This window comes from Juglans regia, chromosome 1 (genome assembly GCF_001411555.2).
Source record: "Juglans regia cultivar Chandler chromosome 1, Walnut 2.0, whole genome shotgun sequence".
NCBI classification, from domain to species: Eukaryota; Viridiplantae; Streptophyta; class Magnoliopsida; order Fagales; family Juglandaceae; genus Juglans; species Juglans regia.
Genome location: NC_049901.1, coordinates 31,638,519 through 31,664,196, shown reverse-complemented (window position 1 = coordinate 31,664,196; position 25,678 = coordinate 31,638,519). Strand labels below are relative to the sequence as shown.

At 38.4% G+C, this 25,678-nt stretch overlaps 1 protein-coding gene across 3 annotated transcripts; it reads right to left on the bottom strand.

Moving 5' to 3' along the window:
* Positions 1 to 1,665: 1,665 nt before the first annotated feature.
* LOC108993574 (protein PAT1 homolog 2-like) lies at positions 1,666 to 25,236 on the bottom strand. 3 transcript variants are annotated; one of them, XM_018968546.2, is made up of 5 exons: positions 24,780 to 25,236; positions 23,927 to 24,075; positions 21,822 to 21,878; positions 6,545 to 6,620; positions 1,666 to 4,271 (listed from the first exon to the last, which is right to left on the bottom strand). In XM_018968546.2, the coding sequence occupies exons 1-5, from the start codon at positions 24,829 to 24,831 to the stop codon at positions 2,188 to 2,190; spliced, it is 2,418 nt and encodes an 805-aa protein (XP_018824091.1). In that variant the 5' UTR covers positions 24,832 to 25,236; the 3' UTR covers positions 1,666 to 2,187. The 3 variants fall into 3 exon arrangements, with proteins under 3 accessions (XP_018824091.1, XP_018824093.1, XP_018824094.1); XM_018968548.2 differs by lacking the exons at positions 6,545 to 6,620; positions 23,927 to 24,075; positions 24,780 to 25,236; XM_018968549.2 differs by lacking the exons at positions 6,545 to 6,620; positions 21,822 to 21,878; positions 23,927 to 24,075; positions 24,780 to 25,236 and adding an exon at positions 5,443 to 5,513.
* Between the last annotated feature and the right edge of the window lie 442 nt (positions 25,237 to 25,678).

Genomic DNA, 25,678 nt, shown 5'->3' with positions numbered 1-25,678 from the left:
GAAGAGGGTGAAATGGGGGTGTTGTCAAGTGATGTCTTGCACAAAAGCCAATTAGTTTTGGATCTATTTGGGGTGGCTTTGGGTCAAGGTTCACCATGATGGTTGGAGGGGCTCTTGGGGATTGGAGGAAAAGGGAGGTGGCCTGTGGTGGTTGCTTAGCCATGTGCAAAAATGCAACCAAAACACAAGCCATTCGGTTTGGCTTCAACTAGAACTCCAATGGAATCAGTTGGCTTCTTTGGCTAAGTTTCCTGAGGGCAAAAATGTCCAACACTCAAACTGAACCAAGGGGATAATATGAGGTGTTAAAAGATAAAAATACCCTTGAGGAAAGAATGAAATTGGAGTGGACTAGGGGCTGAATTGGTATAATGCAAGAAGAGTGATGTATCAGGGCCGATTGTGGTTTTGGGCATTAATGTCTTTGCTCTTAATGACATGTGTGAATATTTATCTAGGGATCTAATATGATCTAAAAATGATGAAATTGAATAAGAAAATAAGAAAATTTCAGATAAAAAAAGGTGAGAAATAATTAAAAGGAAAATTAAGCTTAAAACATAATTTTAGAGATCACTAATCATGTGGGGTTTGATCCATGCTCTTAACCAAGTACAAAATTTAATTTGAGTCCAAAGAAGTCCTTAGGGGTGTGGGCTACAACTTGTGAGGAAAACTAATGATATAGTGTATGTGGGCTTCAAATAAAAGTGTAAAAATGCAAGACAAGGCTTTGGGCCTTGTTGGGCTTAAAAAGGCCAGGAGAAGGAGTTACATGATTTATCAGCTTTGGGTGTGAGTTGATGGTAGGCCTTGATTCCAGATTTTAAGAGGTGACGAGAGACCTCAAAATCCACAAAGATGGAGCTTGAAAGGCTTGCCTTATCATAAATGGGTCATGGATCAATGCTAACACCAAATTAGGCCCAAAAGGCCTTATGTCTCCCTCACACTTGAGCCAAACCTTTCTAAGGCTAACCCATCGAGACTTGAACTCTTATAAGGCTTGGTTCAAGGTTTCTAAGTCTTGGCCCGTAATGTTCTAAAGGTTTAAGGGTCATAAGTGTAGCACTAATGGACTTGCTTTCTAAACTATTCATTCTTAACCATTGAGTTTAACCACTAATGACACTAAGTGCTATAGTTTAATGGGTAAAATAAACGTAACTAATTCCCAAAAATAAATAATAAATCTTATGCAAAAAGAAAATGAAAAGCCAAAATATATAATATTATAAACTCATTCTAAAGAAGATTAAGGGTTAATCCTAATAAGTAATTAGGCGTAGTGTTACACGTGACATAGAGGGAGTTAAGTTTTGTGGCATTTGACTCTGGAGGCTTGCTCACTAGTGGTTTCAATGGGTGTTCCGTGGCTAATGGCGTGCTAGTTCTTCCAGAGTTGTCCAAGCTTAGTGACTAGAGTTGAGACCTGAGACAGGGAGGCTGCGCTGAGAGCTTGTGCGAGAACTAACCTATGTTTTTGTGTGAGGGGCTGGAAACCAAAAAGAAGTTAACAACTTTTTAAAATGCCAAAAGGAAGCAAATTCGGTGTATTCAGAGTTCTAACATTCATTAGCTCGTGTCTAAGTTAATGAGTTTGGTTCCATGATAAACAAGTGAAAAAAAGGCGTCCATCCAAGTAGTAAATAGGCAACCTACAGCTGATATTGACCAATCAGTCAAGTGAATTAGATGGAATGAAACGAAGTTTTGGAAGGTTCAGTAAGATCAACCTGTACATTCTATACCCACCATGCTTCTGTCTGGAGTTTTTAACACAGCACCAATGTAAGTCCCCAAAAGAAGAATTTCGCTTACAATCATGCACCATGAAGTTCCATCATAATACACAATTATGCAAGACCATAGAGTCGTCAAAATGAGCATCATAGGGAAATTTGTCTCAAGTAAGCTAAATAACACATATTACACGAGCCTTGAAGTGCACCTGCAACAATCGCACATGCCTTGCATACACTTCCCATGCAGCCAAATTTCCCTCCAAAGCAGATTCGCTTCGTGCAAACATTCAAGAGAGATCTCCACTTCACATTTACTACATCAAAGCATACTAAAGGAGATCCGTAATTTCACGAAAGCATCCAAAGAAGATCTGGAGAGAAAAAATCAACCAAAGCATAGCTTCTTCCAAAACCTTTAAAAATTATCCGTTGGTATCCTCAGTCACTTCACTGATTCTGAGTTTATCCGGCTGCTACTCTCCCCACTGGCATTGAACCCAGCAATGGGCATGGAACGGTTACCAAAATCTAATAGAAGTTTCCGTTGGTGCTCATTAGTGTGAGGAAGACTGGCACGCAGAAGCTCAACAGGCATTTCCCTACTAATAGCTAGGGCTGCATCTGATCCAATGACGTCTGTACTTGGCTGGATCTGTGAACATATGGATTGCACTATAGTTTCATATTTACTCAGGCAATACTTGGTAAGAAGTGTGAAAAATTCATCAAATGAAGCTTGCCACAGCGCACGATTAGGAATGCTGCAGTTGCCAGCAGCATGAGGATCAGTTAAGAGCTCAGTAGCCCTTTCAAGAACAGATTTCAAAATAATAGAGGCCCCATCACCAGCAGGGCTTCCAACTGGGCGCAATGGTGGCTGCTCTGAAGAACAAACAACTGCAACAAGACAAGCACTTAGCGACCGTAAATCCATGACCTTGACACATGAGGAAACTGTCTTCGCAAGATGAGTGGTTGTCTCAGCTGCTCCAGGATCAGATTGAAGGCCGCCGAACAAAAACCTTAAATGACGAAAAATAGCCATACAAACAATACGGGCAAGCTCGCTACCAGAGAAGAGAAGCTGAAGGAACCTAGATAAGAGTTTTCGACCCTTGGGAAGAGAGACCAATCGTAAGAACACAAGGTCATCCTTGGAAGTCAGCCCAGTGTGGCTGGTTTTGCCAAGTGGGTCTACAAGTTGAAGTGATGTTGCCAGACCTTCTAGAAGGATCTGTCGCCTTCGCCTGAGCTGAGCCCCACCATCCTGGGATGCACTAGATTGTAGAAACCGATCAATATCATCGACATCAAGAAGAAGACAAAGTCCATCCTCAATGGTGATTCTAGCAGCAAGCATCGGTTCCTGTTCCAGAGGCTTCTCAGAGACTTTCTGGTCGGAGCTATCACCAGAAGCAGAGGGAGGAGGGTCAACTTCAAGGAGGGGGCGAGGTCTGCGTATGGAAGAGAGAGGTATCCTACCAATAGCATCAATAGAGAGATGAGGATGTTGTTCTGTACTATTACGGCCTCGAGAAGGGAGCTCCCTCAAGTGAGATGGGCAGAAAGGCTGTTTCAACCTCGATCCAGTAGCTCTTTTGGCAAGACTTGCTTGGTGGTAATAGTCATCAATGTATGGGTCATTGCCATGTGTAGCAGCATGCTGCATTTTAAGTATATTCTCTATTTCTTCAGATGTCATATACTTGGATCTAATTTGGACCCACCCAGTCTCACTTTTCTGGCTACTAGTATCAGATCCTTGGTGAGAAAAACGAAGATTATGTTTGCTCCTTTGTGATGATTTTGGTCTTTGGTCTCTCATATCAGCCAATCCAAACTTTGACTTATGTGAGGACGATGGATGGACATTATACTGTTGGGACTGTAGTGCGGCAAAATGGGCCAAAGAGGGTAATTGATGGTGCAGTCTCTGCTGTTGCAGCATCTGCTGTGGTGCCATTATTTGTGGGGACCTGAGACCATTTTGATGAGGTAACTGTTGTTGCACAATAGTGTTTAAAAGGCCTGCGTGATCCCCATGCAGTATACCAGCATGGTTGGCCCAGAGATTTTGCGGCCTGCTATTAAAAGAAAGGCCACCACTGGTGAACTGAAGCATATTTCCACCATAATTCAAACCATGAGATAAACCAGCCAAGTGATGAGTAGAGTTAGAACACGGAGAGGGGTTTGGTGTAGAGAAGGGTATCTGTGGACCACCACCAAGAAAAGACATATTAGGGTGGTGTGGTGAACCTTGTTCGGATCTGCTTCCAGGTGGAGGGAAAGACGTGAATGTTGATTTAGGTACTAGAATTGGTTCACTAGAGTAGCGATGCAGCACCGGTTGCTGCTCCGGGTATGAGGATGTTCTGTACAAAGGTTTGTATTCTGCAACACGAGCAGAGGGTTGAGGTTGTGATGACCACCTCTTCTCTTCTTCAACACCGTCTGTGCCAAACATATGCTGATCTAACCAGTTACCAAAGTCTCCATCTTGTGTCCACTCAGCAGCAGATGAACCTGCACAGAACTTGCCATTAGCGAGAGGGAAGTTCAGAAGGGAAAACAGGGGGCGGTGGGGGCAACAAGAAGCAGTCTTTTGCAATTAACAAACAAATGACGAAAAATGAGGTAAACAAACTAGCACCAGACTTGATCGTCAAAACTTGTTGGTGTCAAATAATTAATAAATTCACCAAAAAAGTGTTTTTCAATGAAGACACTCATTTTGGCAACGAGGGGATTAAATCAATTTGAGAACCATATGAATCAGATTCACTGTTAATCTTAATCAGCCTGATATCAGTAAGCTGCAAGTGTGATGGGAATGAAGAGGGCATTTCATTAAACAGTGAAATTGGTACAATATAGACCCAACGAAAATCTCACATGAACGTTTAAACCCTGATAATATAATCCTAGGAATTGAGCACAAATAAATGGTTCAGACAAACAACAATGGATAAGATTCATATTTTATATGTTCTTTCCAAAAAGCTACAAAAGCGTGTTTTTGTACTTAAAACTTATTAAAAAAAGTGCCAAAAAATGTAGTTAGGTGCGCTTTCATAAATGTACATCACTTTTGATAAGAGAAGCGCTTTAGCCTTGGCACTTTGCAGTAAGCACTTAAGCGTACTGGGGATGTTTGGAGGATGAGATGAGATGAGAATTTTGTAAATAGTAGTGAAATAGTTTGTGAATAGTAGTGAAATGGCTTGAGTTAAGATATTTTATTAGATTTTGGGAAAGGAGAGAGAAAAAATTCAATAAAAAAATTATAAGTTAAAATATTATTAGAATATTTTTTGATTGGCGAAAAATATTGTTAGAATATAACTTTTTAATATTATTTCTGTTTTGGAATTTGAAAAAAATTGTATTGTTTTTGTGTTTTGTTTGGAAGTTTGAGAAAGTTGTAATGATCAGGTAATAATTAGATGAAAAAATTGAAAATTTGAAATTGAAAAGTGTTTGTGTTTGAGTAAATGTTTGGGAAGAAAATTATGAGATGAGATGAGATGGTTTGTGTTTCCAAATAAAGGCATAGAATTAAACCTTTCACTTGCAAAAAAAAATTAAAAAATTGAAATCCACTCTCCATAATAACCAAATTCTTCTAGTCCGTTGAAGCTGAAGGTTGGTTGACATTCAATACTGTAAAATACACAGGGATTGGTAAAAATAATACCAGATCAATCTTCCAGAACACCAATGAATGACCAGCCAACTTTCTGAATGTAAAGAGAAAGAAATGGTTAATCTAGCCATATGGTTCATGAATACTTTAACAAGGTAGTGCAGAAGTTACATACAATTTTGTTGAGTTATTAAAGGGTATTTTACTCTTTTGGCTTATTTTTGTTAATTAATATATGGACAACATTGACAGATATTAAAAGTAAAATGTTTTCTGGTTTAGAACATTCTCTTCTAAAAATCACAGAATACTAAGGCCTTATTTGGTTATACATATGAGATGAGAAATCTATGAATAGTAATGAAATGGTTTGAGTTAAGATTTTTTTGGAGTTGTGGGAAATGAGAGAAAAAATTGAATAAAAATATTATAAAGTTAAAATATTGTTAAGAACATAATTTTTTAAAATTATTTTTGTTTTGGGATTTGAAAAAGTTGAATTGTTTGGAAGTTTGGGAAAGTTGTAATGATTACATAATGATTAGATGAAAAAGTTGAAAAGTTGAAAATTTAAATTGAAAAATGTTTGTGTTAGAATGGTGTTTGGATGCTTTTTTTTTTTTTTTTTTTTATAGGTATGGTGTTTGGATGGTGAGATGAGATGGGGTGAGACCATCTGTAAAACAAAACGAGACCTAAATCACTAAGATACTCTTGACCGCTAATGAATATTTCCTCTGGCTGGTTTTTTTTTCTTTCAGAACTCTAGGATTTGCTCGATCAAGCACCAATGAAGAGATTTTTATCTGTTTCCTTACTTGGGGTCTCTATGTCAAAAACCAAGTCTGAAGCAACTTTAAGATCCCAAAGATCAACTTGGAGAAGTACCAAACTCACTTCTGCATAAAGTGGTTTTTGTCATTGAAATGAATCCCAAAAACGCTTTATGGGAACGAGTAATCAAACGATCACTCTGTGCATGACTGAGTAGGCCCCCATTCCAAGATTCCCATTTTGTAGTAGTAGAAACAAAAGGCTACTTAAAACTTTCAATTAGATTGTAGAATGTCCTGACCCAACTGACACCCTATTGCATCACAAATAATCTAAAGACTACCAAAAGGCAGAAAATATTCACAGTAAGGTTACTCACTTTCTCTTGAAAAAGATCCAGATCCTCTATCACCAATAACTCCCGGGTGTCTTGGTCCTGTTACAGCTCTGTTCAACTGTGTAACATAACAACGTCAACTACTAAATAGGGGTAAAGATTACAAAATTATTTGGGTAGTGCAATTAAGGGCAACATAATATCAATAGAAAAACTAACCAGCATAACCATAGCAATTAAAAGGTTGACTAAACATCATGCAACCATAAAAGCAAAGTGACTATGAATGAGGGGACCACAAGGTGGTAGCTCAGTTGGTATGAGCTGGTATTTTCATGGCTTCGAGGTCAGGAGTTTGAGTCAGGACATAAGTTGAAACCACTTGTGGTAGTAAAGCCTAACCTTTGGGCTTTGGACCAACTGGATACTTTGGAGGTGTTGTGGTAATGGGCTTGCCCTTGGGGCAGTAGCAAAGGCTCAAACTGGACATTCCACAGCGGAGAGGGGCTCCTATGGTCACGCCCAAAGAGAGTTGCTACGCTAGTCGCCCCCACCTCTCCTTTCGAGAAGGGAAAAAAAAAAAAACCTATGAAGGAGGGGGCCATGAAATTTTTTGATCAGTAAATAAGATTTTATTGATCGAAGGAATAGGCAAAAGCCAAGTACACGGGTCATATACAAGAGAAACGCCTAGGAGTGATGTTCTAGTCATACAAGAGATTGGCCATGAATTGAATAACCACTATTGTATATCTACAATTCTCCATGCTAAATAGCTGGTTATAATGTTTGACTGACTAATCGAATGATTTCATCATGTATTACAGAAGTTTGAATAATATAGCTAGGGATAGATTGAGATGGTAGACAGCATCTGGTTCCTGGATCTTGAAGGAATTAAAATTACAAGTACAGGAAATTAACGACCTACTTCTATACTGATAAGGAATAAAGTCTAATGCATTCAACTGTGATTGTCATTAAATGTATATTTTGTGCTCTAAACACCAGCATTGGGAGAACTTTTGTCATAGCCAAGCCCTATAATCTCTAGGTGTGGATAGAAATTCGAACCCTAGGCCCTCAGGCCCATGATTTACTGCATTGTTATTTTGTGTTATTATTTATTATGTTTAAAAATGAACCAGATATTCGATAGGAGATGACATGTTGCATTTTATTAGAAATCAACCAACTCCTAGGCAGACTCAGAATCCATCACAACCTGTTTATAAATTCGAAGAACCTAGCATTAAGAACCCTAGCAGCAGCTGCCACTTTAAGATAGATTAGGACGAGTTTTTAACTCTCCAAGGATTGGGATAGTGCCAAAAAACCATACAGAACTACTAAGATATGCAGCCAAATTCTGGAACAAAGAGGATGGTTTTTAATTGTAAGACATCTAGAAACCCCAAGAAGATGATGATCAGCCCTAAGTTAAGCCCTAGAGTCACCCCCTTATGTTCTCAAAAACCTAAATAATTTTTTGAAACCCTAACCCTAGGTAGCAGTGGCACAGCCTAGAAATTTCCCTAGCTGCCGACCCTTTATATAAACTCTAGACTCCAATCCTCCATAAAGTAACGCAGTCACTTCTTATTAACCTAGCCGTAAAGAATGGTTTCCCTTCTCTTTTTTAGGATTGCTTTCGATCAGGGAGCTTCAGTGGCAGATTATATGGACAACTTCAATGGCTTTTACAGTAGAATGTGAGGCTAATTCGAGCCGTACAGGATTGGGAGGTCGATGACATCTCAGATTTTTTCAGCATCTTGTATGATCATTGTATAAGGCTATGTTGTATCAATCCCCAAATGATTTTCCTTGGAAGTGCTTTTGGGGGAGCAAAATGTCTCGCAAGGTTGCTTTTTGGGTTGGCTGGCTTCTCTTGGGAAAATTTTGACAACTGATAATTTGAGAAAGCATGGTCTCATTTATAATGGATTGGTGCTTTACGTACAAAAGGAATGGAGAATCTGTGGATCACCTACTTTTACATTGAGAAGTGAGAAAGGTTCTTTGGGACGAGATTTTTAATAGGATTGGTGTAACGCCCCAAGGGGGGCCCAAGCCACATATAGGCCTATACTCCAAAAGGACTTGTCAATCATACAATTGGAGCCCCATTAGAACCATTATAAAGAGTATAAACTTCTCCAACCCAAGCAATGCCGGATCTCATACACCATATACCCTTATCATTCAATATGAGGTATCACGATTGGTCTTGCTTAGGTGATGCCTAGGAGGGTGGTGGATCTTCTGCTTGCTGGAGGGGAATTAAGGGTAATCGCCAAATTGCTGCAGTTTGGAAGGTGGTTCCTCTGTCTTATGTGGCGTATTTGGCTCAAGAGGAACGGTCGTCGTTTTGAAGAAAGAGAACGCTCGGCTATCGTATTGGATGGGACCTATTTTCATGATTTATTTGTTGCCTTCTCTAGTTCTTAGCTTGTAATTAGGTGTTTTCTCTTGTATACTCTTTGTGTACTTGGGCTATGCCAAATTATGTGGTTTAATAAATTTCTTTTTACTTGGACTGCCATTAAGGCCTATTGGAAACTCCCACAGTGACTGAAAACAATATCGTGGACATAATGACGACAATCCCAATTGCTTTAGGAATAGAATTACACCATGTATACATGAAACAAACACAGAAAGCAAAGAAACACCAAACTGAAACTTCTACAAAAATGCCCTAAAAAGGGGAGAGAAATCAAGTTCTACCCGTAGTCAAGAAAGTGAAGTTCGTATAGGTATTAACATAGTGTAGTATTGTATAGGTATTAACACTTATCAAAAAAAAAAATAGTATTGTATAGGTATTAACACACAGTTTGTATGGGCTATCTCAATATGATTTATTAGTACTTTCCTTTCCTCTCCCTTATCTTTTATTCATTACTAACATAAATACTCTTTTTTTTATAATTAATAAGAGAAATTTTATTCCAAGTAAATAGGCATAGCCCAAGTACACAAGATGTATACAAATGAGAACACCTACTTGAAAGCTAAAACAGAATACAACTAAAGCAAAACATTACAATCATTCCCATTCCTTACAAGATTCTTCACCCAAAAACTTGTAAGCTCCCTAAAGAACGTTCACAATTTCAAAGCACCTCCCATTCCTCTTCAACCATAAACACCAAAGCAAGCACAAGGGGATCATCTTCAGCACTGCAGTGCTGTTACTTCTCCCCACAATACCTTGCCAGCATGCAAAGAAATCTATCACACGCATAGGCATCACCCAAAAAATGTCAACCCTTGCAAAAATCTCATTCCACAAAGAAGTCGCCACCTCACAATGAAGAAAAAGATGATCAATAGATTCACCATCCTTCTTACACATAAAACACCAATCAATCACCAGTAAGCCTCTCTTCCTCAAGTTGTCCGTGGTTAAAATTTTCCCAAGAGACACCAGCCAACAGAAGAAAGCAACCTTACTAGGCACCTTGGCTCTCGAAATACTTTTCCAGGGAAAATCTTTGACCCCATGACAGGTTAACACCTTTGAAAAAAGAACTCACTGAAAATCTGGAATAACTGTATGCACCCACTGCAGACTATCCTCCCTGTTCTGATCAAGCTTCATCTCATATAATCTTCCAAAAGATCAGAAACTTCACATACTTCCCAATGTCAATGGACAGCCATAATTGTTTCCGTACTTGTTTCCATATTTGTTTTCTTGATTTACTCTTCATATAATTAGCATAATATTTGACAGATTGTATAGGAATAGAATTAGCATATACGTAGTTCTTTCCATGTATAGAATGCTTTGTACAGTTTATATAATAGAGAGAAATCCCAAGGCCAACGATTCGGCCATGCATACAGTATTTTGCCTAATTTTGACATGGTATCAAGAGCCGCATGAATTTTTTTTCTTCTTTCTTCTTCTCGGTTTGTCTCTCGGCGTGTTCTGCGCTGTCCTCTCCCTCATCTTTTCAGTTTCGGGTTTTCTGGGTTCTTCTCAGTGAACCACGTGACAGCTTCTTTTCGGTCTGTTTTGTCTGGGTTGGTGCCGTCGGCACTTTCTGTTCCTGCTTTGTCTCTTCTTGGCAGCTTCTGTTCAGGTCTCAGCAGCTGCAATCTTCTAGTGGGTAATTCTCGGCAGCTTCTCAGCAAACACTTCTGTGCCTTCATTTTTTTTCCGGCACTTTCTTCATTTTGTGACTCCTTGAGTTTTTTTTTTTTTTTTGGGTTGACTGGCTTTGTCTCAGAATTTATTAATTTGTGATGGACTCCGCACCTGTGTCAAGTTTACGGGCACAAATTACTCTACTTGGGCCTTTCAATTTGAACTTTTTCTCAAGGGAAAAGATCTTTGGGGTCATATTGATCGCACGGATGTCGCCCAAACATCCAATACTGACAAATCCAAGGAATTCAGGGCTTCTCCTTCATGGGCTGTACTTGATGGTCGGATTATGTCTTGGCTTCTTGGTTCGGTAGAGCCACATATTGTTTCCAACTTGCGGGCTCATCGCTCCGCTCAATCCATGTGGAATTACTTGAAGAAAGTTTATCATCAAGCTAATGATACTCGTCGTTTTCAGTTAGAACATGCGATTGCCATGTTTCAACATGGTAGTCTTTCCGTCCAAGACTACTACTCGGCCTTTCATGAATATACTGATTTGGTTACAGCAGATGTTCTTGTTGCCGCTCTTTCAACTATTCAAAATCTTCATGAAACTAGCTGGCGTGACAAATTTCTTATGAAACTACGCCCAAAATATGAATCTGTTCGCTCCCCTCTCCTGAACAGATCTCTTGTTCCCTTTCTTGATATTTGTTTTGGTGAGTTACTTCACGAAGAATGTCTTAGTACCCAAACTATTCTAGAGCAATCTCATGGTAGTTCAGGGACGGCTACTGTGGCTTATGTTGTCCAAGGACGAGGATCACCTATGAATTCTAAGAACTTGCAGTGTTTCTGCTGCAAGGAATATGGGCATATCGCTACCAATTGTCCTAAGAAATATTGTTCTTATTGCAAGAAGAATGGTCACATTATCAAAGAATTTCGTATCTGCCCTCAGAATCGTCAGGCCCAAGCATTTCAGACTTCTGTTTTTGCCCCTCCCGCAGCGACTTCTGCAACACATGGCTCTTCTTCAAGTGCTTCCTTCTTTCCTGCACCTCCTACAGTAAATTATTGCACACCAAACATGGTGCAATGGATGCTAATTTCGACATTATCAACATGGGGTTCCAAGGTAAAAACTCTACTAAACTTTGGTACGTAGACTCAGGGGCCTCTAATCACATGACGAATACTTCCACCGCCCTGTGTTATGTTTGGCCCTTTGCTAGTCAATCTGCCATTCAGACTACCAATGGCAATTCTTTGCCAATCGCTACTGTAGGAGATGCCTCTTCTAAATTTACTAATGTGTTTTGTAACGCCCCAATGGAAGGCCCAAACCACATGGCCTATACTCCAAAAGGACTAGTCAATGATACAATTAGAGCCCCATTGGAACCTTATAAAGAGCAAGAATTCCTCCTTTCCAAGCAATGTGGGATCTCATACACCACCTACCCTTATCCATATCATATGGGATATCACAATCTACCCCCCTTAAATTCCCGACGTCCTCGTCGGGCCTGTCCATTGTAGTTGGCACGACTCAAGTCCCACATTTCTAGTTGGGATAGACTCTGATACCATTTGTAACGCTCCAATGGAAGACCCAAACCACATGGCCTATACTCCAAAAGGACTAGTCAATGATACAATTAGAGCCCCATTGGAACCTTATAAAGAGCAAGAACCTCTCCTTCCCAAGCAATGTGGGATCCCATACACCATCTATCCTTATCCATATCATATGGGATATCACATGTTTCTTGCTCCTCAGCTTTCCACGAATCTTATTTATGTTGGTCAATTAGTTGATAACAATTATGCTGTTAATTTTTCTAGTGATGGTTGTGTTGTGCAGGATTAGGTAAAGGGGGAGCCAATCGCGAAGGGACCTAAAGTGGGGCACTTTTTTCCACTATTTTTACCTGTTCCAACACTTTCGCCAATTTCTTCTATTAAGTTTTTTGCTTGTAATAATGTTTCTAATCTGAGTATGGTGTGGCATCGTCATTTAGGTCATCCCAATACTCAGATGTTATCACGTGTATTGCACTCTAGTTTTCTTGGTAATAAAGAATGTTCTTCTTTATCTCGAGTGTGATTCTAGCAAACTTGGTAAAAGCAAAACTTTTCCCTTTCCTTTGCATGCTAGTAGAGCTTCTCACTACTTTGTCTTATCCATAGTGATGTTTGGGGACCTTCCCCGGTTAGTTCACATGAAAAATTTAAATATTATGTGACTTTCATTGATGATCATAGCAAATTTACTTGAGTTTATTTTATTCGCCCTAAATCTAAGGTTTTTCTACTTTCACTAAGTTTTTAGCATATGTTGACAATCAATTTTCTACGACTATTAAGACATTACGCACAGATTATGGTGGTGAATATTTGTCTACTGAGTTTCAGGCATTCTTAACTTCTAAAGGTATTATTCATCAACATTCATGTCCTGTTACTCCCCAACAAAATGGAGTAGCCGAACACAAAAATCGTCATCTTCTTGAAGTGGTACGTACTCTCTTGTTAGAATCCTCTGTTCCATCCATGTCTTGGGTTGAGACTCTGAAAACTGCTACTCAATTAATTGTTTACCTTCCCAAGTCTTACACATGGAATCTCCCTATTTCCGCTTGTTTGCTAAACAACCCAGTTACGATAAATTTCATATCTTTGGTTGTGTATGTTTTGTTCATTTACCTCCTCATAAGCGACATAAATTATCTGCTGAATCTGTTAGATGTACATTCTTGGGATATTATATGTCAAAAGGGATTTGTTTGCTATGATCCTACATTACATCGTACGCGCATTTCCAGAAATGTTATTTTATTTGAAAATCAACATTTCTTTCATGTGTCCTCTGTGCCCTCTTCTTCTACTGTGGTCCTCTCCTCCTTTGAGCAGCAGTTCTCATATCTTCATCAAGTCAGTTCTCGCTTTAAACCAGGTATGGTGTACGCGAGACGCTCCCGCCCACAGTCTCTTCCAATGGCTCACCCGATATCTGATCCTAACATGCACCAGAATCAGCCAGTTGCAGCACCTCCAGAACCTTTGGTGTGTCTCTCTCCTCGAGTGTCTGTGCCTCGGATAGGTATGGGTTTTCTTCTGGCAATTCTATTTCAGCTCTTACTGTTGCATTGTCCAATTTTGATATTCTCACATGCTACTCACATGCTGTCAAACATGACTGTTAGCGACAAGCTATGCAGGAAGAAATTGCCGCTCTAGAGGCCAATCACACCTGAGACATTGAGCCTTGTCCTTCCACTATAGTTCCCCTGGGTTGCAAATGGGTTTACTCAATCAAGGTTCGCTCTGATGGAAGTTTGGATCATTATAAAGCTCGGTTTGTGGCTCTTGGAAATAATCAGGAATATGGTGTCAATTATGAGGAGACTTTTGCTCCTGTGGCTAAGATGACCATTGTTCGTACGATCCTAGCTCTTACTGCCTCCAATGATTGGCCACTACATCATATGGATGTCAAGAATGTTTTTCTTCACGTGGATCTTAAAGAGTGTATTTATATGAAGCCACCCTCGGGATTGTTTCCCTCTCCAACCTCCAATGTGTGTAAACTCCGTCACTCTCTTTATGGTCTCAAACAAGCTCCAAGGGCCTGGTTTGATAAATTTCAAACCACTTTATTACAATTTTCCTTCAAGCAGAGCAAGTATGACACTTCATTGTTTCTTCAAAAATCAGACATGGGTATTGTTGTACTTTTGGTTTATGTTGATGATATTGTGATCACTGGTTCCGATTCTGCCTTACTGGTCCAGCTCAAGACTCATCTCTCATAGCCCTTTCATATGAAAGATCTTGGGTCTCTCATGTATTTTCTTGGTCGAGGTGCATCGTAGTCCCTCTGGTATTTCACTCAATCAACATAAGTATGCTGGACTACAGGAGGCTACCTCTGTCGATACTCCCATGGAATTAAATGTCAAGCTAAGCAAAAAGGAGGGTGACTTACATGTTAATCCCAGTTTATATCGAAAGTTGGTGGGTAGCCTTGTCTATCTCACCATCACTAGACCAGATATTTCTTTTGTTGTACAGCAAGTCAGCCAATTTCTTCAGACTCCTCGTCATCTTCATTTGGCTGCTATCCGTAGGATCATACGCTATGTTCAAGGCACTTCTGCCCGTGGCTTATTCTTTCCTGCAGGGAATTCTCCTCATCTTGTTGCTTATAGCGATGCTGATTGGGTTGGTTGTGCTGATACACATCGCTCTATCACTGATTGGTGCGTGTTCTTAGGTGATGCGTTGATCTTCTGGAAGAGTAAGAAGCAAGATAGCATTTCTAAGTCATCTACAGAATCTGAGTACCGAGCGATGTCTCTTGCTTGTTCCGAAATTATTTAGCAACGAGGTTTGCTTGCTGAGTTAAACTTCTCTGAGACCGATCCTACACCTTTACACGCCGATAATACAAGTGTTGTTCAGATCACGGCCAATCCTGTCTATCATGAGCGCACAAAGCATATTGAAGTCGACTGTCACTCTATCCGTGAAGCCTTTGAAGCTCGTGTTATCACTCTTCCACACATTTCCACTGAACTACAAATTGCTGATATCTTCACCAAGGCTCTCACTTGTCATCGACATTGCTTCCTAAGTAGCAAATTGATGCTTGTTGATCAACCCGCATCAATTTGAGGGAGGTTGTCAATGGACAGCTTTGCTGTCAATATTTGTTTCCATACTTGTTTCTATATTTGTTTTCTTGATTTACTCTTCAATATAATTAGCATAATATTTGACAAATTGTATAGGGATAGAATTAACATATACGTAGTTCTTTCCATGTATAGAATGCTTTGTACAGTTTATATAATAGAGAGAAATCACAAGGCCAAAGATTCAACCATTCATATAGTATTTTGCCTTATTCTGAGACCCAATCCTGTACATCTCTAGTGAATTCCACACTCCAGTGAATCAAATTGTTAGAAAAGAGATAGGACTCAGCCACTGCAGCCCCTTCATCTCTAGCAATCCTAAAAAAATTAGGGTAAACATCCTTAAGAGTTGAATCCCCACACCAAATGTCATGCCAAAAATAGATGCCCACCTTGAATTTAGTATTCTTCACAAAGCCCCCCCCCCCAAAAAAAAAAACCCCAAAATCCCAACCGAATAGACTTCCACAAACCCACCCCAAACATCCCTCTTACTTCATTTGTACACCAACTCCCCCACATCCTCCATATTTAACATCCACAATATTTCTCCAAAATGCATTACTCTCATTATGATACCTCCAAAGCCATTTCCAAGAAGAGCTTTGTTGAAAAGTCTTAAATTTTGCACTCCCAAACCTCCAAAAGACACCGAGAGACAAACATTATTTCAACTCACCAAATGAAACTCTCTTTCCTCTCCATTACCATCCCACAAAAAATTCTGATAAATCCTCTCTATGCTTTTAGTAACCCCAGTTGGTAAAGGAAAGAGAGAGGAAATAAGTAGGGAGATTAGTCGATGTGCTCTTAATCAAGATAATTCTTCTACCTTTTCACAAGAATAACTTTTTCCAGCCAGCTAACCTCCTCCTAATCTTCTCAATCACCCCATCCCAAATAGAAACTGATTTGTGAGGAGCACCCATAGGTAATCCAAGGTATCTCATCGGTAACAAAGCTACCTTACATCCCAAAATATTGGCCAGATCTAAGATATTCGTGACCGTACCTACTGGAACAATTTCAAACTTGGAAAGATTAATTCTTAAACCAAAGACAGCTTCAAAACATAACAGTAAGGCTCTCAAAACACGAAGGAGAACCTTATTGTTATCACATAAAATCAAAGTGTCGTCTGCAAAAAGCAAATGTGATACTGTAATACTATCCCGAGTCATCACCCACCACAAAACCCGACATAAATCTTCCTTCAACAGCTGCTTCAAGCATACGACTCAAAGCATCCATCACTATTACAAAAAGGAAATGAGACAAGGGGTCTCCTTGCCTCAAACCCCAATAATTGTTAAAAAAACCAACTAGATTGCCATTCACTAATATCGAAAATCTGGCCGTCAAAATACAATGTTTAATCCATGAACACCACTTCTCACCAAAACCAAATCTCCCAAGTATGTATAGAAGAAATCCCAAATGACATGATCAAAAGTCTTTTCCATGTCCAATTTAACTAAAACTCCAGATTTATCCATTCTTAATCTAATTTCCAAGTATTCGTTTGCAATTAGAACCCAGTCAAAAATTTGTCTTCCCTCACAAATGCATTATGAGACTTTGATATAATCTTGTCCATAACCACACTAATATGATTGGCTAACACCTTGGCGATGATTTTATAGACCCCATTTATCAAGCTAAGAGCATTCTCAATGGATTAACAAAAGTTAAAGGATATTTTTTATGAATGTAAGATAATTTGATTTTTGGCTATTCCATTCACATAAATCTCCACATTGGAATAGCTATTTTTTTCATTATATAACAATAAAATAATATAAGATGAATTTGATTTTGGCTATTCACATCAAATCTCCACATTGGATTATTCATTTATTCATTATATAGTAATGAGTAATTAATAATTTCAAAAATATTTAATTTTTTTTAATTATTATTTTATTTTATTTTATTTACTATTCTACCTATTATATATTAATTAGTAATCATATTCTAATTAAATTAATATATCACTAACTCAAATTAATATATCAATGTATGAACCTAGCCCCCCAACACATGAACCCGTGCACATGAACCCAGCCATTGTGATAAAATATGTGATAGAAATAAAGGGAGAGATAATTGATAAAATATGTACTTAGTGTATGTACAGTAACCTTCAAATTTAGAAATTATTTTAAAAGTAACTGTAGCTAAATTCTAATTATTTGGAATTTGGCTAATCTATTGTGATCACATTTTGTGCTCTAATAGCTAAATACTCAATGAATTTAGCTTCCCAAGAAGTCGAAATCAAAAATCTGTCCAACCGGGTCCATGCTCTCCCATTTGACCATGTGAATTCCCCTCCCGCCATGGGTAAATCAACCACTGTAGCTCAAAAATAAGATCTGAAAACTCAGACATAGCTTTACTATTCTGAGAATCCCCTCCTCACTCACAAGGGAACCAAGTAACATTGAAGTCCCCACCAAAGCACCAAGGGTGATCCCACCAACAGCAAATTCCCACCATTTCGTCCCACAAAATACTCCCTCTAGAGTCCAAGTTTGGCCCATATACTCCAGCAAACACCCATTCACATCCATCATCCACATTCATAACATGACATGCCACTAAGTAATTTCCCACATAATGATCTACTAATTCCACAGCCCTCCTATCCCACATAATAATAATACCTCCCGAGGCTCCATTAGAGACTAACTCAACCCAACCCACCCAACTACAGCTCCATAGGCTATTAACCACCGATTTATTGACTATCTTCAATTTAGTTTCTTGAAAACAAATAACTTCAGCCTTCCACTAACAAACCATATTATTCACCCGAAGGCGTTTCCTATAGTCATTTAGCCCTTGGACATTCCAAGATATGATCTTGGGCTTCATGAGGAACCATTGACAGCCCTCTCCTTGCCTTTATTTCTAAAGGCACTCCCTTCCCTAGAGTTATAATTGATAGTACACTCCAATCTTTTCAGCTCCCTCTCCTTTTTGGTAGCTGATCTGGCCAAAGCAGGTTGACCAGCCTCTATGGCAATTAGGAGAGCTCTAAACTGTACCTTAAATCCATCACAAGAAATCCCCACACAATTCCTGATTTCTTCCACCTTCCTCAACACCAGTCAAAAGAATTATTAGGCCATTCGATACCAGGATTAATAGAACACAAAGGAACAGAATCAGGATCTTCATCTTCATCTGAAACAAACAACTCTCCAAATTCACCAGAAACAAAGCCTTCACCTCCAACACTCACCATCTGTAAATTAAATAAATTGAGCTGAGTATAAGGAACCTTAGAGACAGACTTCTCGACCCCCCCTCAACCCCTCACAATAGACATCTTCTTCCACACTTGCCTTCCCTGTCACTAGACCTAGGGAAGACATCTCATTCCTATCAATCGTATTAGAACACGACCCCATAGTACCCCCGAGAGAGCCTCCATTTTCTGTCGCATCTTTCTGTGTTACATGCTCTTCCACCAGAGCCATTGTGTGTTTGGACCTAACAATGGAACAAAACTGACCCTTTGATGGATAGGAACCAATTTGAGGAGTCGACTGAGACAAACCAACCATCGTATTGCTTCCCAGAGAATCGCCTTCGACCATCAACCTCTTCTATGTAAAAAGGACTTTCGTCGGCACCGCTGCTTCAATGGCCTGTTCCTTTGATGGCGTCGTGGTTGTAGAAAGCCCTTTCTCCATATCATATTAACCGTATCGGAACTCGTCGACGGGATACGCCCAGAAGATTCGCCCGTCACCGTCGACCCACTCTGTGAAGACGGACCAACCATTGGAGCCGCCACAGGTTTGGGCTAAAACATCACCCTTCTCGGGCTTGATTTGCTCTAAAGCCCACCACTGAATTGGTCTTTCCGAAACACAGGCCTCTTAAGTGGGCCTCTATCAAGCCCAACTCCATTATTAGCTTTAGAATCCTTAGGCCCATGCAACCCCCCCTTCTTCTCAACAGCAACTTCATTATATTGTTTAGAAACAAAATCTAAGCCCATAATTAGGCCCAGTCCATCATCTACTATCTTCAACAATGTGTCCAGCCCAATGTTTTGAATACCGTACCGGAAGTCGTACCAATCAAGGCACTGAAACAAAATATTTTGGTACCAATACTGTTTCGTGTACCGTTTCGGAATAGTCGATATATGAATAAATTATATATATAAATATATATATAAATTATATTCCAAAATAATAACATATATATAAATAAATTATATATAAATACATATATATATAAATTATAAATAGTCTAGTCTGAATTGGGGGTCAAAAAATAAGTTTGTAATTTGAAAAAATGAAAACAAAAATGAAGGCCGAAATATAGGCTGGTACAGGCCGAAATTGAGGCCGATACGACCGATACGGCCGGTATTTGGGCCAGTACAAAACGTATGGGATACCTGTACCGGCCCAGCAGCCGGTACAGAAAATTTTGGTCGTATCGGCCAGTACGGTTGGAAATTTAAAATAGTGGTCCAACCTCTCCTTCCACCCCAGGAGCCCTACCCGTATGTGCCAAAATGACCCTTCAACTTCTCCTACTTTCTACAACTTCTGGGAATGCCGGCCGTCAACCCCAACTACAGGAAGATTCCTACTGATCACCTCCATCGATCTTTCTTTCTTATTTCTTGTAATCGTCCTTGCCTCATAATGCTTGGTATAATCTTTTCCAGATGCTTTGCTAGGGCCAAGAATATCATTCACTGGATTCAACGAAGCTAACAAGGAGCTTCATGGGAAGAAGAAACCTCTTTGTGAGGATAAACCATTCTCACCTCTTTTCCTTTGAAAGCCTTATTATCAACACCGTTGTTAAAGTCACCTTCGTTTTCAAAGACAAAAACAGAGGAACTTGAACCCTTACCTTCCTCACAAAACCTTCCCATCCACTTCCATTTCTACCTTCAGGAATTGTAATGATACCCTTCCCCTTGCCCGGGCCCAGCTCAACCAATTTCACAAACCTACCATACGTGTTTTGACATAGTGGGATCAGAAAAACTTTGTTTCCCTCCCTTCTAGTCAGGTAAGGTGCCCTATTACCCGAGAACTTTAAGCATTCCTCGACCACCTTAGCCATCCAAACCACCACATCTCCATTGAGGTATAGGTCCTTCGTGAACTTTCTACATTTCTCAACTAAGCAAAATAGAGTCCCCCCTCTTCTTCTGATCACAAACAACTTCGCTTCAATCCAAACACTACACTACAATTACATATCACCACATGCAAAAGCATATCTAAATTGACATGAAAATTGTGAATGTAAATCAATTGAGATATGCATCTGCATGTGTTGTTATGCAATTGTAATGAGTATTTATGTTAGTAATGAATAAAACATTTTTTTTTATCAGTAGTAATGAATAAAACATAAGAAGCGAAAGGAAAGGAAAATACTGCATGATTGCACGCACTATATTGTGACTAATGAATTTCGAGGATTAACAGTGCTAAAGGATGAGAGATGCATGGTAATGCCAAAACTTTGCTCACTCGAGAGCACTTGAGTTTGTTGTGTAATGTCCATCTCCTTTCTGGTGGTGTTCCACCAGAGACCGCTAGTTGGAATCGTGATCTTAAAGATCACCCACCCTTGTACACAAGGCATAATCATGTGTATTGAGGAACTGCATGTGATGTACATGTATGATGTAAAGGTTTTCTTTCTAATGTTAAGTTTATGCATGTGTTAAAAATAAAAATTGAAATGTTATAAATTATAAATGTTTACCCTTTATTATATTTGCTAACTGCGTATTCAACTCATTGTTGTCTTTACGTTTTAAACATCACAGATGATGAAGAATTCAATGATAGATCTGCAGGGCAGGCTCAGCATATGGAGACTAAGACTTGACTAATTGTATTGTTTATGAGAGATTTTTTCTTTATAATGTCTTTCCAAATAACGTTAAGGATTTTATGAGAACTCATAACTTTATCGTTTTGAAATAAATATTATTGTTGGGTTTTATTGATCAAGTTTCAGAATATTTTGATGATGGAATCTATTTATACGTGGCTCGTAGAATTGTTTATGTTAGTAGCATCCCTATGCTTAGAGGAAGGGGGTGTTATAACTTTTTATTTTATAAGTTGACAAGCGTGTTATAACTTAGGCCTCGTTTATTTTCACAAATGAGATGAAATAAGATGAGTTAAGATAAAAGTTGAAAGTTGAATAAAATATTGCTAGAATATTTTTTTTTTAATATTGTTTTTGTTTTGGGATTTGAAAAAATTGAATTGTTTATTTTATTTTGTGTGGAAATTTAGAAAAATTGTAATGATTAGATGAGAATAGTTGTGAAAACAAACGAGGCCTTAACATTTACAAAGAAGAGAGAGCATTATAGTTAGAATCTAATACCATCACATGAAATAAAGTCAAAAAGTTAACAAACAAGACATAAAATGAAAGAAAATGAGAAACTCATCAAAATTTATATATCAATGCTTTCATGAGCATCAATTTCAAGGAAGCTAACCTTAGCAAAAGTAGCAGCTAGATCATCCACGTCAGACAAAGATCCAAAACCTACAACCTGAAATGAAAAGTAAGTAAATTGAACAACGTACTAGTTTTCAGACCCAGCGAATTGAATTGTTGAAAATACAACATAACTCCACTAAACTTGTAGTTTCGAAAGATAGAGAGAGTGAGTATAGATTTTCTAATGAGTCTACTATCTCCTTGATAACATTGTTCAGTTTTTAAAACTTCCTTAAAAATCCAGAACCAAACCAACATCTAGAAACTGACCAATTTTCAAACAGTCAATTATTTCAACATCTAATAGACACAAAATATGAAACTATGAGAGAAGTTGGTGTTCACAGACGTGAACAGGTCTTTTGTTTATTTAGTGGATTTATTTATACTTCCTGTGTGCCGGGATAACATCTCTTCTCATCATTAATTAAATTTTATCTTATTAATAAAAAAATAAAGTTGTATTACCCTAAAAAAATCTGCATGTGAATAACCAAACCTTCAAAGATTCTATCAATCAAAGAAGCATGTTACAACGGTCAGATTTAGATAAAGAAGTTCAACCTCTTTCACTGGGATACCAACACCATAGCCTTTTTTTTTTTTTTTTTGGGGGGGAACTGATGCTTGATTGGATACCATTTTCTACTTCAAGACTTATTCATGATAAACATGAAACAAGTCCTTTACCTCAAGGTTGGGGAAGCCACTTCACTCTCCTTCAGCTGATTCAGAAACTATATCTCTTCTATTGGAAGGAGCTACAGAAGCTCTCTCGAGAGGTTAGGTATAGGAGTGAGGGAACAGACTCAGACTCCTAGGTCTCCTTGGAATCCTTGAAAAGCATAGCATAGACATAAGGTAGTTACCCATGGATTAACAACAAGGAATAGCGAAGGTGGATGCTTGTTGACTTTTTCAACTCCTCGAGTTGAAACATCAATGGAGTCTCAACTCTCAAAAACTATTGTTGTTGGCCTAAATGGATGAATCGAAAACCAAAACCATGGAGCGCTATTGGCTGTGCAGGAAACGCCCATATGAAATGATTGAGCAGACCCGTGTACTTGGGTTTTTGCCAATTCCTACGATCAATAAAATCTTATTTACCGATTAAAAATAAGATTGAGTAGAATCCAGGTATAGGTGATTATGATGTGTGAAGCAACAAGGGTTAAGGTGAAATGACAACGTTGATGAGGAACTGAGATGGAGGTCCCATAGGGATTGGACAGTTTCTTGGATATGCATTGCATGAATTTTGTATATATATGAGTGCATAAAGATGGGGATAATCAAAATAGGATTATATGTAGTTGAGATGCTAGGTTGAAAGACATAGAAAGGTACAACTATAGAAAAGGAAAGTATATACCAGACCTATTGACATATTTTTTATATCCCGATTGGGTGGATGAAATATGTAAGGAGATTGTGATACCCCAAATTGTGCCAAGTCCCATCTGAATGGGTAAATTGTAAACACATTACATAAACACCAAGTCCTGCATCAGATTTTTATTAAGTGAAAATTTACATGGATAGTGGTGACTTCAACTGGATCTTTTGGGTGTGACACATATGTGTTTAGCACTTTCCCTAGGTCATGACACTAATTCGAGATACATTTGATTACAACCATAGGGCATTTTTTTTATTGGCACCGGGTGGTCTAGGAACAGCGTCCCAACTAATCCCGAGGGTGCACAAGCCCTCGGCAAGGAGTTTCCCGCAAGTGCACCTCGGGTAATTTGAAGGGAAAATCCCCCAGTCTGATGGCCCCTAGAGATTGTTTGCACTCAAGGAGATTTGAACCTTAGACCTGGGGGGAGCATACCCCCAAGCCCAAGGCCTTTACCACTTGTGCCAACACCTAGAGGTTACAACCACAGGGCATGCATAATGGAAATCATAATTGTGGCACGCAATGAAATATAAATTCAAACATTTTTCAACATGTAAGGTAAGTTTAAACATTTTTTTTTACCTATAAAAAAAAGTTTAGCAATTTTTTTTTTTACCTATAAAAAAGTTTAACAATTTTTTTTTACCTATAAGAAAAAAGGTTTTAACATTTTTTGAAGATAGCAAAAATCTTACTTCTTCTCTATCAAACAAATGATACTCATCGTCAGCAGGTCCGAATGCGGGACCATTATCTCGATTGTCTTCTAAACCTCCCAAATCCACTTCTTTCACAGCATTATGACCAAAAAACTCATATTGCGATGCATCAAAGAGTGCATTGCCTACATGACAAAAAAAACACAGTTACAAAAGAATATCAGATCAGCAATAAGACTCACTTCAGCTTCAATCCATCTCAAATTAGCATCCACTTTCAGGTACCAATCTGTAACATAGAACGTTGCACGCCAGAAAAGGAAGAAGCCAAAAAGTCATATGTTTCACACTAACTATTTTCATTCTTTATCTAATAGCAGTTTCATATATCCCATATGGTAAACTTTTAGCAAATAATCCATTAATCTCCCCCATCGTTTAGGACAAACACTTGAACAACATGGAGAGATATAACTTTATGCAACCCTAAACTAAACCAAACTTCAATTCAATAAACGTGAAACTGATACACAGAAACTCTTTAAACGGGACTTGATTTGCGAAAAAACTCATATCTTGAACTTAAACGTATATATTGTCGAAGACAATAAGCAAATTCGCATAATTTAGGTATAAGATAATTTTGATGGTAGCCAAGAGGAATCAAGAAAATAAATGGGGATTAAGAATGTTCGTTAAACTTCATCTTCCAAGAACAAAAATGATAGAACAAAGGATCTTTCTTTTCTTATGCTGGTATCCTAACAAGCAATTTAGAGCCAAAAAAACCTTAGAAATTGAAGCACATAAAAAGAAAGAGCATATTTTCTATTTTTAACAAAAAAACAGAGAAGAGAAAAAGGAAAAAGTAAGAGTCTTGAAATTCGACCTGAGGAATTTTCAGCGAAGTCCTTGAAGGCTTTGCCGTCGGATCTCTCCATATTCACAGAACCAACCTCCAAAGATTCGAGCAATCGCGACGCCAGAAAAAAAGGTAAAACTACGTAGACTCAGTTGGGTGCATTGTAATAGAGAAGAAAATTGGGTTCTAGGGTGTTCGTGAATTAGGCGGTGAGACGGGGTAACGGCAAGGGCGTGTGCGTCTGCGTGCAGAATGCCTATTTTGGGAATTGAGAGAATTTTAGGCTACGAGAACCCCTCTCACACAGACGGAGAGAGAGAGAGCGAGAGAGAGAAATATTATAAGCATAATGGTTAAGTTAGGTCATTCTGCAGCTCAAGAAGGCGACGACGACTTTCGCATCATTCTCCTACGTTTCAGACAGGCTGATGCGAGAGAAGGACGGAGAGGTTTTCCACTTAATTGGAGTTTATTCGGAGTTGTAATAAACCTATAAGAGACCACCATGTAAGCACTCATTGTATATCAACGTCATAGGATTGAAAACAAAACAAAACAAAACAAAACGTTCCACCGATCGAAACTTAAATTTTGACCCGACCCGATATGATCGGAACTTGATTCAAATAATTTTGTATAAATTGAATAAAATATTATTAAAATATTAATTTTTAATATTATTATTATTTTAAAATTTAAAAAATTTAAATTATTTATTATATTTTATATAAAAATTTAAAATAATTATAATAATAAAATAATTTATACAAACAAACTCCAATTCAACTATTGGGTCAACCTCTTCTTTAGGTAATTTTCTCTCTTCATAAATGCTAAATTTGTGACATGACATCTTAAGAAATGAATAAAATTCAAATTTTATAGAGTTAGGAAATACACATGCTAGAATTATTGGCGCAGGATCA

Bases quoted from the DNA above. Each gene is read 5' to 3' on its own strand.
- LOC108993574 (XM_018968546.2), bottom strand. From the start codon at position 24,831: ATGGAGAGATCCGACGGCAAAGCCTTCAAGGACTTCGCTGAAAATTCC. The intron at 6,621-21,821 runs GTTAGCTTCCTT...TATGTTACACAG, and splicing joins TAGCTGCTACTTTTGCTAAG to TTGAACAGAGCTGTAACAGG. The intron at 4,272-6,544 runs GTGAGTAACCTT...AGTTCTGTGCAG, and splicing joins TGGATCTTTTTCAAGAGAAA to GTTCATCTGCTGCTGAGTGG.